Raw genomic sequence first — 14,141 nt, 5'->3', positions numbered from 1 at the left:
CTAATTAGCCACACACGTGCACACACACACCTGGTGTTGCAGATGCTCCAAACACTCTTGTGCTTGTAACACCTGGGTCCGGCTACAGATCAGCCCAATTGGGTGTCAGAAGTCCATCTGCACGCTATTAACTCCCATCCAGAGTGCTGACCTTGACTGCGATCAGACACGTGTTGGTGTGTTTGCATTAGCAGGAGGTCGCCTCACGTCCCGTCTGCTCCGATTGAGAGTGAGAATGAGAGCTGATGTGGCAGAGCGGCCCTGATAAATCCTCTAAAAACACTGACGCCTGAGGGGGTCGGACGCTCAAATAAGAAAGCCGTAGAGCTTCATTACGACGTTTAGTCGGTTCCTCAAAATGCGTGACACTGAAAAGTAGTCCATATTAATTGAAAAGTGTGTGCGTATGTGTCTGTCACATTGTCAGAGCGGATTAGTGCCGGGCCTTTCTGGGTCATGTCTCTTTGACTGACCTAGATTTGACTATACAAACTGTCCAGCGGAGGAAGATGTGTGCGTGATCAGAATAGACACATCTTAGACGAACACTCTCTGAGCTAGAGATTGTTCTGCAGTCTTTACTTGCTAACTCACACACTCGAACTTCTCATTCAGAATACATGCCCTTCACCCAACAGCCACAGTATAAAACTTGTAAACCGCCTTCTTACTAAGCCTCGTCATCAAACTCCCAGCATCCAGTTCGGCCTTTCCTCCTGCACCACCCCTCATGAACACCTTCCCCTCCTTCTCCGCACCTCCTCCCAATACACCAACCATCCAGTCAGTGTGTAAGCCGTGCCTTCGGGCCCCGTGGAGGATGAACGATGTGTCCACACTTGACTACGAGTTGCTGCTGTCCCCGGCCAGCTCCTCTCTCCCTGGCAGCCCTGGCGGTGGCAGCAGCAGCAGCCCTCCTCTGGCCTTGGTCGGGGTGGACAATGAGCAGCGCACAGCCTTGGCCTTTGTAGGCCTCCTCATGCTCTTCCTGGTCTTCCTGCTGGTCAGGTGCTTCAGGATCCTGCTGGACCCCTACAGCCGCATGCCTGCATCATCCTGGACTGACCACAAGGAGGGGTTGGAGAGGGGCCAGTTTGATTACGCACTGGTGTAGGTTGATGATGTGAAGAGAGGGTGGAGAGGGGGATGTTTGATTGCACATAGAATCTTTAAGAGCAGATTTAGATATGGACTGTACCAATGCACTCTTTTAGAGGGGGGGTTTACCTGATGTTGGAGTATACCTGGTGTATATCACTGTATCACAGCCTGTGTACTGGTGTAAATATGAGGCTGCAGGATTAAACAGGCTGGAATCCTGTGAGCCAAACACTCACCCAAACCCAGATGTTGGACAGAAATAACGAGCTGCACAGCTGCCTTAACCTGACCTCCTGTACTAGTCGAAACATGCTACCACATCACATCACTTTAGGGCTAGGTTTTCCAAACTCCTGAGCTTGTTAGTATTAAAAAACAACATTATTTTTGGAAAGGCCGCACTCACTCACAACATAGTTTATAACCTCAAAGCTACATTTATGATGAGAACGCAGGCAGAACTTAAACAAAGGAGTTTACACTTAAGCAGACGCCCCTTTAATGAACGTGTGCAAAGCATCCAAGTGCTGATCCAGGAGCACAAATCCTCACTTTTCCTTTGATTTTTTTCAACACTGATCCTTGAGCAGCACTGCAGTTTCAGATGCTTTTTAAGGCCCGAGCAGGTAGTTTGTGTCTCCATGTATGTTTGTGTGTTACCGTGTCTATAACTGAGAAGCCATAATGAAGCTATATAATCTCTTATTACTGCGAGTAGAGTTTATGTTCACTGGTTGTGTGTCCTTTGCTTTAGTCAGCCTGCCAAGTGTGGTGATGAAGCAAACAGCAACCTTTAGGCAACAGAAAGCTTTATTTTTCTATTCTCGACTCAAGTTTGGGAGTCTCCTTTTTGCTATCTCTCTGTCCTCCTCCTCCGATTGCATCGATCTTTAGACTGTGGGTTTTTGAGGTAGTCATGCAGCCACGTCTTAGAAGGCAAAGCAGGTAGCTTTGCTTTTTTTGTGTGTTTTTTAATTACATATTTTTCTGACTATCTGCTTTGTTTTTGATACACTGGGTTGAATCAGTGAAAATAAAAATTAAAGGATTCAATTACTCTACTGAATTTCCACTGAGAGCTGGACTGTGTGTTCATGTTGGAAATTGGAAATTAAATAAAATGATTAATACATATCTGTCGTCTTGCGTCACTTTTGTTCATGCTTTTGTTTATTTATCCATATACAGGATATCATGCATCCCTAAGCGTAAGGGGTAAAGGAAAACTCAGGACACAAGACTTAAAAATATAACCCACAATACTTTATTGCCATTAATGTCACTGGACAAAAGTTTACAATATTATGTGAATCACTCTAATTTTACAGACTGCCATTTGGTGTCATGAATCTTTGGTTTTTGTCTTTGCACAAAGATGATAATCATTCAGGATATTAAAAGACGTTCCATGATGGCTGATTGATTTATTAATCCTCAGCTGGTGCACGTGGTGTGACTGGATGATTGTCATTGCAGCTTTCAGGTGGACTGTTGAACATTCGAACAACTGAAACAGGCTCCTTATCCTCTGAAGTATAAAGCACATATTTCAATGCAAAGCTGAGGACGATGACAGTATCGTTTCAAGTTTGACACTGAAGCTGTGATACAGTAAGCTCACTGCCTTTTTTTTAATAACAGTGACAAAAGAAAAATTACAAACTGACAATAAAGATAAAAAGTATACAAATGTTCCCAGGTTAGAAAAACGGTTATGTGTTATAAACATTGACTCGGCTGTGGGAGAGTTTAGCAAAATAATACCGTTGAGCACCATAGACATGACCAAGCTGGAGATGGCCAAGTTTGCATCGATCCTTATGGCATCGTAACAGTAACAGTAACAGACAGTGTAAGCTTGTATGAGATAATAAATGATGGGAATGTTATTTATCTTTAAGTCTGATGTGTTTTCTTTTTGCTAATGGTTGATTTGACTGGTGACAGTGGTTTCAAACAATACAGTCAGTGATCAACAACTTGCTTTTTTTTATTTTTGCTCTTTTTTTCTCAACAAAACAAAGTCAACAACACTACAGGCCTTCAATCTTGGGTTTACTGTGAGTAGTTGTTTTGGCAGCCTTGACATTAAAAAAAAAAAAAACATCTACATTTCACTTAAAAATATACAATTTAATTTTCAAGAAGCAAGTTTGATAATATTGTTTTTTCAGCACTGAGACAATACAAAAAGACAGACATACACAACAACAATAAACCTAGCAAAAAAAAAAAAAAAAAAAAAGTCACTTTTGCAATCCAGATTCAAGACTGCACTTTCTTTGTACAGCGTCAGAGATGGTAATATCTAGCACCTTTTTTCTCTTTGAGAGAAAAAATAATCATGAAAAATGAAAGATGACCTGACAGATTTTGGTTTTATTGTGAGGTTTCGTGTTCACCTGTGCGTGCCCTTACACTGTAAAGCACTACCTTTAGTTACAGCTTAGGTAATGTTGACATGTCATGTACCTTTGAGACTGTTTGTCTCTTGTGTTGTAAACGAGGCTCAGACCTCAGACATCGAGCTCAAGTCAAAGAAGTCAGGTAAAAGTCAGCTTATTGTCAAGCTCAGCCTCCCAACGCAGGCTGTCAGCTACGCCTCTATTCTCCTGAAGCATTTACAGGACAAACGCAGAGGCAGGAGAAGCTGCGGGAGTCTGACAGCCGACGAGGAAAACACACTTTGGACTTAATGAAAAAAGCTGTCTCTCAGGTCCAGAATCAGTGCACCTGAAGTCTCATTCCCCACGAGGATAAATACAAACGTGACCTGATCTATCTTCTTTTAAGTCTACGAGCTACTAACTGGTGTACTCCCTGCTCACACTGGATGCCGAGCGGCACTAGCACCCTCTTTTGTTTTTAAGTCGGCAACGCAGCGTGGTGTCCATACTCGGTGAGAAGCACTGAGGTAACCAAACATGACAGCACACACACACGCAAACACGCTAATCCCTGCTTGCCGCTGCCCGCAGACAGGACAGAAGTCAGTCACATCAGAGCAGAAGACAGGTGGCTGTTTTCTCGTCTGAAAATATGGTTTTGGCGTCCAGCTATAAAAACAGACCGCTATGGACTAAAGAACCTGAAATGCTGTGTAAATGTTGCAGTCCTTCGTGTTAACATTGTTCAAACAGCACAAATACATTAAATGACACACTACAATATTGAGAGGGGTGATAAATCTTGTTCCCCAGTGTTGTGATCACAGAGAGGTGAGAAAGTCCTTGGACCACCGTGACGGCACCCTTATCTTCAGCCTTAACATCTACTGAACAGAAAGACTGAAGCACTGTGATTAAACACCACCATTCATGTTGCATAAAGACAGTTTTGGCCACTCTCAGCACTTCACTTCTGATAAAAACCCTCCTTTGTCTAATTTCTTGTCTATAAAAGTGCTTCATGGACTTGTGAACCATCTGATTGTCTTTATTCGGGGGCTGTGGTCCAAGCACTAGGGCACCTCTCTGCCACCTCCTCCACTGGCTCTCTCAGTGGAGAATGAGTGCTGGATCGGGTACAAGTGGAGGGGCGCGAGAGGAAGTGTAGTCAGGAAAAAAAAAAAAACACAAAACATGAACATATAATAACATAAACAGTAACAAAGTGGTGGTAGAGTTGGGCTGATTGACTCAGTTTTTCATAGCCCTTGATGACCCCCCCGTGTTGGTGGGGACGGTCTTGCGGGGGAGGAATTATTGGATAAAAGGGGCAGGTTAAAACTCGAAGGCTTTAGGAATCAGTCCCGGACAGGATTGCGAGCGCACTCTGAGCTCAGTGCAGGTGGATGTTGAGCTTGATGCGCAGGGCGTCTCCTATTTCCCCTTTTAGGTAGTCAATGTCGTGCTGCTCCTCCAGCTGGTGTAGTCTCCGGGGCCCGAACAGCCGCAGGCTGGCGATCTCCACCCGGTAGGATCCCGGAGGAGGCGGCCTCTTACCAAGCCGGAGTACGCTCTTTCCGTCACGGCGTTCCAGCAGGCGGAAGTGTTCATTAGCGTTGCCGTGGGTGATGACATAGCGCACATGGTTTTCAAGGGGCTGCAGGGCGGGCAGAAGCTCAAGTAGAGGCTCCTTGTTGAGCAGCGAGGACAGAGACATGTTCATGGGGATGGTGTCCTGAGTGTCCATGCTGGCCATACTCACTGAGTCCTGGAGTGAGGATAAGGACAGAGGGAGGGAGGTGAAACATGACGCAGCAGGATATAGACCTCAACAAAGTCATTGAGTGACATCAGGAAATCAATTGTGACTCAGGCCTGATCCTTAAACTGAAGCCCTGTCCACACGTACACCAGTATTTCTTAAAACAAAGCTTATTTGTACACACGTAAACATCGTTTTAGGTTGCTGAATAAGCTGCTCACAATATTTTGCTAACAAATATTACCAAGAAGATTCTGTGAAGAGCAGTCACATTTTCTCTGCCTCGTTCATAGGATTTTCTGTAATCGACTTCGATACAATCTGCTTCTGAAAATACCTGTGTACAGTAGGTCTGGACAAGGCCTGAGGCTAGCATTGAGAAGCAATTTACCACCACATGTACCTGGCTGATCTCGTTTTCATCTGCATTTCGTCTGTGCCGTCCTCCCTTTCCTCCTCCGTTGATCTTACACTCGTAGCAGGCCTCAGGAGACAGACTGTCGTCATCGTCACCCTCCGCAAACTGGCCGGGGATACCTGAGCCAGTCATACAGTGACTGGATGGAGACAAGAAGACAGTTAATAAATCTCTGGTAACTTTAAATCACTCTCATTTGAGAAATATTACTACAATCATTCTGATCTTTCATTCGTGTTCCCTCACCCCTGTCCAGCTCTGTAGAAACCTCCAGGACAGCCACACAGGTATCCTCCGTCGGTGTTGGAGCAGCCGTAGATGCAGGGGTTGCTGCCTGTGTTACATTCATTCACATCCTGGCAGCCACCGGCGCCCTGCTCAAAGTCAAAGCCAGAGGGACACACACACTTGAAGCTGCCCAGTGTGTTGTAGCAGGAGGCAGAGCCACACACTGATCCTCCCTGACACTCGTTTTCATCTGCAGAGGAAAGAGAAGGGGAGTGTGTCAAGAGAGGTTTGCATGTTAATGATGATGTTGATGGTTAATATCACTCAGAGGAGTATTGAGTTATTTCTACAAATTATTGTTATGTTGCTCAGATGAACAATGAGCCCAGAAATATCACTTTCTGTAAAAGATTAAACTCGGATGGTGGCTGTTTCAGTGTCAAATACAAACAGATCAGTCAAGACAAGATATTCATGAGTATAATCATTATGATAGTTCTAATTTTCATTATTCCACAATAACAAAAGGGGAAACATCAACTTTGTTTAAATGAATCCACATTTCTGCTTACATGAATCAGTTTTTTAAACAAAAATTTGACTATAACATAGATTAACATATTGTTGCAGCCTTACTACGAGCCTAAAAGACTTAAAGATCTAGACATGACCTGAATGACTTACAGATGGACTGTAATGTAACTCACCCACACACTGGTTCCACTGGTAGTGCTGCACGTAGCCCTGCGGACAGCCACAGCGGTAACCTCCCAGCATGTTCTGACAGCCGTGCTGACAGCGGTGGTTGCTGCCACACTCATCCACATCTGAGGAAAATAAGGACTTTTAATTTTTAGCTTCAGTAGTGCCACTCTTGACCTTAAGCACACTGTAGAAGAACCTTTTCCTGTGCGACAGACCTGCCTCTCTAAACTACACTTGACTAAATGTTGAAGTTACTGTGTCCGCTCACCTTCACACTCCATGCCTGTGTTGTCCAAGGAGAAACCTTTAGAGCATTCACAGTTGAAGCTACCAGGCGTGTTGACACAAGAGGCCCGGGAACCGCACGCGCTGCTCTGAGCATTACACTCGTTGTTGTCTGCAAAGAGAGGAGAAACAGATAAGTGAGACTTTAATTGAATTCGGTGAATCTGGAAGTGTTTTTTGTTCTTTTGTTCTCCATTAAAGCAGCTACAAGGAACTTTTATGTTAGGGTTAGGGGGTTAACCCCTAACCCGCCATCCTGTCCTGTCTGTTTGTTAACCACAGCAGTTTGCAGGATGCATGATGATGTGCTTGCAATGTATCTAATATCTAATAACTAATTCACCCTAATAACTGTAATATGATGATGATGGTGGAACAAAGTAAACTTTGTTTTAGTGCAGTACCACCAGACTAGAGAACAGCTTCTTTGCTCAGGCTGTGAGACCCTCAATTCATCCTCAACACTCCACCATAACAAATAGTTTAAATTTTGTGACTTATCTAACCCGGATAAGTTGGAATCTGTGACAGGCTATTTAGAGATAGCTAATCTTCTCGCTGATGGGCTTGTTTGATTATGTAGGTCATATCGGGCATTGAATTGTATCACAACGAGTTCAAAACTCCTTGTAGTACATTTGAGACAAAACTGTTTGCTGTGCTGGCTAACACTCATCTTCTCCTGTCTTGTACTCACCGATACAGGCAGTCTGGTGCTGTGTGAAGCCGGGGGGACACTTGCAGGTGAAGCCTCCGATGGTGTTGACGCAGAGGAACTGGCAGTTATGCTGCTTTGTCGAACATTCATCCAGATCTTAGAGGGAAAGAAGAAAACACTTAGTGTCCATCAAACCAAATTACAATCAGAGATGAAACCTCTTGTTTATTTATAAAAACGATATGAGAGCAATATTTCATTTGTAACATCCATAATAATAATAATAAACAGAACCCAGAAGTGCCATTGTGTTGAGGGGAGCAACATTACAAATATGGTTAACTATCAGAGGGATCATTAAATCACATTTAATGGATTTTATGAAGCTATGAAATGAGCCACAAACAAACAAATCACGAGTCGACCTACCTTTGCAAGTCTTTCCATCCGGCTGTAGGCTGTATCCTCTGGGGCAGGAGCAGAGGTAGCTGCCCTCTGTGTTTTTACACAGGAAGTTACAGGGCTTCGGAGACAGAGCACACTCATCCATATCTGGACGATGCAGACAAGGAAAATTAGGAATTAGTGTTAGAAATAAAATGCTGAAATCTCTTTGGCAATATTCAGTGTGGATAAAACAGGACAGAGATCAGCCATACCGACACAGGAGGTCGCAGTGAAGTCAGTTTTGTAGCCGACGTTACAGTGACAGCGGAAGGATCCAATGGTATTGATGCACTGACCGTTCCGACACAGATCTGGCATCACCTGGCACTCGTTGATGTCTGGAGGTACAGGATATTTTAGAAAGTGATCTGGATTAGTTTGGTACTCACACTGCCAAACCTAAAGAGCTCCCAGTCCTATTAAGCTTCTTTATGACTTTCTCCTAGCTGCATTTAACTTGACACCTCGGGTTGCTTGGTTTCCTTCCCAAATAAAAATTAAACTTATATTTATCTAATCATTGCAACTACTTTAAAAGATTGTGCTGATAAGATTAAATGAAAACGAGAAATAAATGGATGTTTTGATAAAGTGTTTTTAATATCACTCTGTGCTACTCACCTCTACCGTCTGTAGTGTAGCCAGGTCCGAGTGGGCACATCTTCTTGTATTGTACAGTGCCAGGCAGCGGGCAGAGCTCACACTGTGACCCCCAGCCTCGCCCCGTGTTGCAGCAGCACTCAGACTTGGTTACACTGTTCCTGCTGGTGGATGACTGCTGACACATGGTCTGCAGGACCTCTGTGTAACAGTAGCCCTTTCGGTTGTCTGAGGGAATAAATGACAGGATACACGAGGGGTTAGAGACGGTAGAAGAAACCGAGGGCTTTTGGTTGCTAAAGCAGCATGTACAGTAATTCAACTTAATTTAAAACAAGAGCATAAGCGCATTTTGACAACAACAGAACATGTCCAACAACATGTCCTTACCGATACATTCAGTTCCAGTGGAACTCGGCTCAAAGCCGTCATTGCACTCGCAGCGGTAGCTTCCCACTGTGTTGACACAGCGTCCGTTCTTGCAGATGCCAGGCTTGGCGCGGCACTCGTTCAGGTCTGCCAGTGTACAGAACAAAGGATGAGAGAATGTACATCCAGTAATAACAGCACATATTGGAAGGAGACTGGGGTGAACCTCCCATATTACTCACCCATACATCCCTCTCCATCCGGTCTGCGCTGCATGCCAGGAGGGCAGATACACATGAAGGTACCAATCAGGTTCTTACAGGTCATACCCTTAGAGTCACAGTCATCCAGACCTTCAGAGCACTCGTCCTGGTCTGGCGGGGGACATTGAGAGATGGACAATCAGTAAAACTGCAACAGTCAGCCAAATGAAACTGTTTCAGTGTGTCAAAGAGTTACTGCAGTACACAGAAAAGTAGGGAAAAATCTGAGATGATGGGAGTCTCTCTCTCTCTCACCTCTGCACATGCGTTGGTCATCTCGCAGCACGTAACCAGCAGGACACATACACTCATAGGAACCGAAGGTGTTAACGCACCGGAAGGCACACAGCAGAGGATTCTGGGAGCACTCGTTGATGTCTAATGTCCAGAGGAGTGAGAGGTTAGTTTAAATTATTTTGTAATTTAAATGAGTACCTGTGTTTATGTGTGTTACTGTGTAAATGACTGACCTTCACAGGTCATCATGGAACCAGGTTCGAAGCCCTCCTGGCACGAGCACTCGAAACCTCCCACCACGTTGGTGCAGGTTCCATTTCCACATGGGTTTCCAATGGAGCACTCGTCAGTGTCTGGAGAAGAGCAGGGATACAGTGAACAGGCCAATTAAAACCAATGAGACATTTACACTGTAGCTGACATTTTAAAAGCAATTATTAACAGCTTAAATGTTAGTCCATATATAGATCAGGTTCTAATGCACTGTGGAGCTACTGGTGCCGGGAAAATAACCTCAGACCTGCGTGGTAAGACTGATTTTCATGATATATTCAGAGACATTGCAGTAAAAATCCCAGAGGTCCTGCAGCCATTGATTTTTCTTTGACTGCTGAACTGCGACTTTTTCCTGGAAAAAACCCTCTTCTATGATTCCAGGGCTCATCTGGTTGTAAAGTAATAATTATAAGAAGGTTGCAGGTTGTTTACTGTAATTTCAGACAACATCTCACCAACACAGTTGACTCCAGTGTAATCCAGGTTGTATCCGAAGGGGCATTCGCAGCGGAACGAACCATCCGTGTTGATGCAGATACCGTTCTGACAGATGCCTGGGTTATCCAGACACTCGTTCATATCTTGAGAGGAAGAGCAAGAGAAAATTAGCATATTTTTTAAAGATATACAGTAGAAGACCTCCTCAAATGGCCATTAAATTCAAGGGATTAGATCTACGCTGTCATGCTCACCTTCACGGGCATCTCCCAGTCCGGGCAGGACTCCAAGGCCGTAGGGACATAGAGTGTTGAAAGCAGCTGGAGACGCACCAAAAAAAGGTCAGCTTCATTATTTTATGAATGTCTTTACGATACGTCTTAATTAAAGGTGTGTGTGTCTGTGTGTGCGTTTTTGTGTTACACACCCTCGGTATCTCGTGGGCACAGCTCACAGGGAAGTCCCCAGCCCTCTCCAGGCAACTTGCTGCAGCAGCACTGGGCCTTAGTGGTGTTTAAAGCTTTGGGGACGGAGCATTTTCCTGCGTCGAATTTGGTGAAGCAGAAGCTCTCTCTCTTGTCTGCCAGAAGAAAAGAAAAAGATTCACTTCTGTTTCTTCTGTTTTAAGAAGACAAACTACACAGCCTTTGTAAAGGAAATAAAATGTCAGATCACCACATCAACACTGTCTGCTGTGGCCTACTCTTAACTAACAGCTTCTCTCACCAAAGCAGCGCCGTTCGTTCACAGAGAGTACGAAGCCCGGCTGGCAGGTGCACTGGAAGCTGCCGGGGGTGTTGGTGCAGGTGCCAAACTGGCAGATGTTGGGCTCCACCTCACACTCGTTGATATCTGGGAAGGGAGTGTAAAAGATGTCAGGAAGGTGAGAGGAGCAGATGGCTTGGTCATCCCCGACGGTTTGAGTATATGTGGAGCATTTAGCCTGTGCTTAATTGTGTCTATCCCTGTGTGTGTGTGTGTTTGTGTCTTACCTATACACTGATCATTTTGCACCTCGTATCCAGGAGGGCAGATACATCTGAAAGATCCGTCCAGATTCTGACAAGTTCCTGGAGAGCACGTGCCGGGTAGACTCACACACTCATTTATATCTGTGGAGAAGAGGACGATGTAAATATGAGACAATTATGTTAATGTGTGTGAATGCCAGACAGATACCCCACCATGGTTATTACTTTTCTGGTATATTTAATGACTGACTTACCGACACAGTTCTTCCCATCCTGAGTGTTCTCATAACCCTCATGGCAGAGACACTGGAACGAGCCGAGTCCGTTGATACACTGTCCGTTCCTGCACACTTGGCCCTGGAGGGCGCTGCACTCGTCTATGTCTGTAAGGAAAACATTGAGAGGATTGGCACTCTGGAGAAGGAATTCATATTTTTCCTGGCCTCAAGAGTTACTGAAGGCTGGCTTGTGTATAATTTTCTTTGTTACACCGCCAATGTTTTAAAAACACTCTAATATATTTCCCTCTTAAAGCCAAGGAAAAGTCAAATGTCTTAATTGTATTTTATGGCTGTCCAAATGTAATACTTCTACAGAAAAGGGCAGCATGTTTTAAAGGAATTTATAGGCGTAATCTTTAACAAAATGACATTTGAGAATCAAAACGTTCCTCACCCATGCAGTCGTTGTTGTGTGTGAGCTCAAAGCCGGGGAAGCAGAGGCAGTTGTAGGATCCCACTGTGTTCTTACAGGTACCGTTGCCACACGGCTGTCTGTCACACTCATCGATGTCTAGCATACACACACAGAAAGAACAAGGGTGAGGGTGAGACAGTGAAAACACCCAAATAGGTGCGATTATTATTATTATTATTAATTATTGATTAAATGTTAGAGAATTACATAGAATGCGGTGTTGTGTACTATTAGTCTAGTTTAAATTGTGCTCCTCACCCATGCACATGGTCTGGTCAGCAGTAGCCTTGAAGCCGTTGTGGCACAGACAGCGATAGCTTCCCTGCGTATCGATACACTCTCCATGGCTACACACGTTAGGAATCTCCTGACACTCATTACGGTCTGAAAAAGAAACACAAACAAAAAATATTTATGTTAGGGATGAGCAAGGAGACCATTATTTGTATCTGTCGAACCAACTGAACTAACTGTAACCGTATCCGTATCTCAGAATGGGCAGTGCTTGGACAGGAAGTGACTGGTGCTTAAACAGTAAGTGTGGGGGAAGTTGTTATGTTAAGACTAAAATTGAAATTGGCAATTTATTAGAAAAGTATTGACAGAACAGCCTCTTTTATAAACTTGAATGAATAAACTTTTGTTAGTCTCCCAATGAGGATTTTCCTCAGGAGTATGAATATTGGATACTTGTTTCAGCCGAGCACTCGCTCAATCCTCATTAACGTGTTGTAAAGGGCTGCACATAACAATTATTTTAATAACTGATTAATCTGCTGATTTGTTAAAATGTCAACATGCCCAGGGCGATGTCCTCAAATTGCTTGTTTTGTCCAAATCAAATAATATTGAATTTACAATGATATGAAATTAACAGAGGCAACAAATTCTAACATTGGAGAAACTGGAGCAATAATGTTTACTTTGATAAATGACATAAAACTTTATTTGTTTATCATAACTACTGCAGATTAATTTTCTGTCAATTGACTATTTGCAATTACAATTGTGCAAATAAAGTGCAAATAAAGTACAATAAATGATTAGTATTAATTTGTTGTATTATTAATCATGTATTGCACTTTATTTGCACAAATTAACCTTGTTGCACAAATACCTTATATGTTGTCAGCTATTCAGTGTATGTTTTGTTTCATTTGTTTCTGCATGTCAGATTGAATTTGTGTCTTTTGTTTTGGTTTTCCTCTAGCTTTTGTTTTGTGAATATTTACATGTGTGTTTGACGGAGTACAACCAAATCAAACCAGGCATAAACAAGAGTTGCGTTTAGTCAAAGGTTGGTGTCAATTACTGCAACACGCCTCAGTGGATCTTACACTTTCCTGTGAATGATAATTATAATAACTTTCCCTCAACAAGGGATTTACATTTTCCTCACATTGCCACCATCAGTCTATCTGTCTATCACCCTGTTGTTTTAAGATGGGAAACCCTCATCAGGCCTGTCAGACGGGCTGGACTCACCCACACAGGCCCCGCTGGGGGACAGTTTGAAGCCTGGCGAGCACTCGCAGCGGTAGCTGCCTGGAATGTTGATACAGTTGGCGTTGCGTTGGCAGAGGTTGTCCCCGCTGTTACACTCATCAATATCTACACAGGAGGAAGACAGAGAGGAACAGTGGACATCAATCACAGACTCCACTACTGTCTGATCAGAGCAGGCAGTCAGCTTGTCGACAGCAGGAGAGAAAGCACAACGGCTCCATTTTGGCTCCAGAGCAGCTCAGACAGTCGCTGGACCTGCCTGTGGATGATTGAAGGCCCAGGCAGGTGCTCCCATTCGGAGCCACTATGCTTGTCTTTACAGGGGCATAATTCACCTGTGAAAAGGCAGCGTTAACTCCCCCGAGTGGACTGCTTGTAAAAGTGCTTCTCGGACAGTGAGTGAGTGTAACCGTATTTGTGTGTGTGTCTGTACTGGTGGGTTGGTGTGATATAGTGTAGAATTGGTGGTAAGTGTTTGTGCCAGCAGTGAGTATATAATCTATACTGTGTAAGGAATATATAGGCATGCAATGATTCAGCAGCAGGGTCAAGTGAGGGGATACAGTGTTGGGAGGTAAAACTGTGCGTTTATTTTTGTGTATGCTGAGTGAGAGAGAGAGAGACAGGGAACAAAACCAGCGAAGAGCAGGAACTATATGTAATACAACGACAGGGAAAGTCTCTCATTTTAAATCAGAAGTATCAACCATTTTCTTTCCTTTATACAGAAGACACTGTAAGAGGGACAAAAGGGAAGTGTGAGACAGAGGAAAACGTTATGTGTAGCCTGAGTT

At 43.9% G+C, this 14,141-nt stretch overlaps 2 protein-coding genes across 2 annotated transcripts in view; one reads left to right on the top strand and one right to left on the bottom strand.

Moving 5' to 3' along the window:
- Positions 1–730: 730 nt before the first annotated feature.
- Positions 731–1,114, top strand: LOC141005412 (cortexin-1-like). Its single transcript, XM_073477259.1, has one exon. It carries the CDS (start codon positions 731–733, stop codon positions 1,112–1,114), a length of 384 nt encoding a protein of 127 aa, XP_073333360.1.
- Positions 1,115–2,342: 1,228 nt separating this feature from the next.
- fbn2b (fibrillin 2b) overlaps positions 2,343–14,141 on the bottom strand; it is a 66,793-nt gene continuing 54,994 nt past the window's right edge. Inside the window, exons 43-64 of the mRNA XM_073477020.1 lie at positions 13,327–13,452; positions 12,100–12,225; positions 11,821–11,937; positions 11,400–11,528; positions 11,167–11,286; positions 10,901–11,026; positions 10,602–10,754; positions 10,429–10,494; positions 10,192–10,317; positions 9,694–9,813; positions 9,479–9,601; positions 9,203–9,334; positions 8,982–9,107; positions 8,613–8,819; positions 8,204–8,329; positions 7,974–8,096; positions 7,584–7,700; positions 6,870–6,998; positions 6,604–6,723; positions 5,915–6,146; positions 5,654–5,807; positions 2,343–5,256 (exon numbers count right to left, since the gene is read on the bottom strand). Of these exons, the coding sequence (XP_073333121.1) occupies positions 4,882–5,256; positions 5,654–5,807; positions 5,915–6,146; positions 6,604–6,723; positions 6,870–6,998; positions 7,584–7,700; positions 7,974–8,096; positions 8,204–8,329; positions 8,613–8,819; positions 8,982–9,107; positions 9,203–9,334; positions 9,479–9,601; positions 9,694–9,813; positions 10,192–10,317; positions 10,429–10,494; positions 10,602–10,754; positions 10,901–11,026; positions 11,167–11,286; positions 11,400–11,528; positions 11,821–11,937; positions 12,100–12,225; positions 13,327–13,452 (3,173 nt within the window). The 3' untranslated portion in view covers positions 2,343–4,881. The remainder of the gene's footprint in view (positions 5,257–5,653; positions 5,808–5,914; positions 6,147–6,603; positions 6,724–6,869; positions 6,999–7,583; positions 7,701–7,973; positions 8,097–8,203; positions 8,330–8,612; positions 8,820–8,981; positions 9,108–9,202; positions 9,335–9,478; positions 9,602–9,693; positions 9,814–10,191; positions 10,318–10,428; positions 10,495–10,601; positions 10,755–10,900; positions 11,027–11,166; positions 11,287–11,399; positions 11,529–11,820; positions 11,938–12,099; positions 12,226–13,326; positions 13,453–14,141) is intronic.

Source organism: Pagrus major, chromosome 11, assembly GCF_040436345.1.
Source record: "Pagrus major chromosome 11, Pma_NU_1.0".
Lineage (NCBI taxonomy): Eukaryota > Metazoa > Chordata > Actinopteri > Spariformes > Sparidae > Pagrus > Pagrus major.
The sequence above is the reverse complement of the archived record's forward strand: the minus strand, read 5'-3'. Positions and strand labels throughout refer to the sequence as shown.

What these genes read in the sequence shown, in the direction of transcription:
- LOC141005412 (XM_073477259.1), top strand. Translation starts at nt 731, where the DNA reads ATGAACACCTTCCCCTCCTTCTCCGCACCTCCTCCCAATACACCAACC.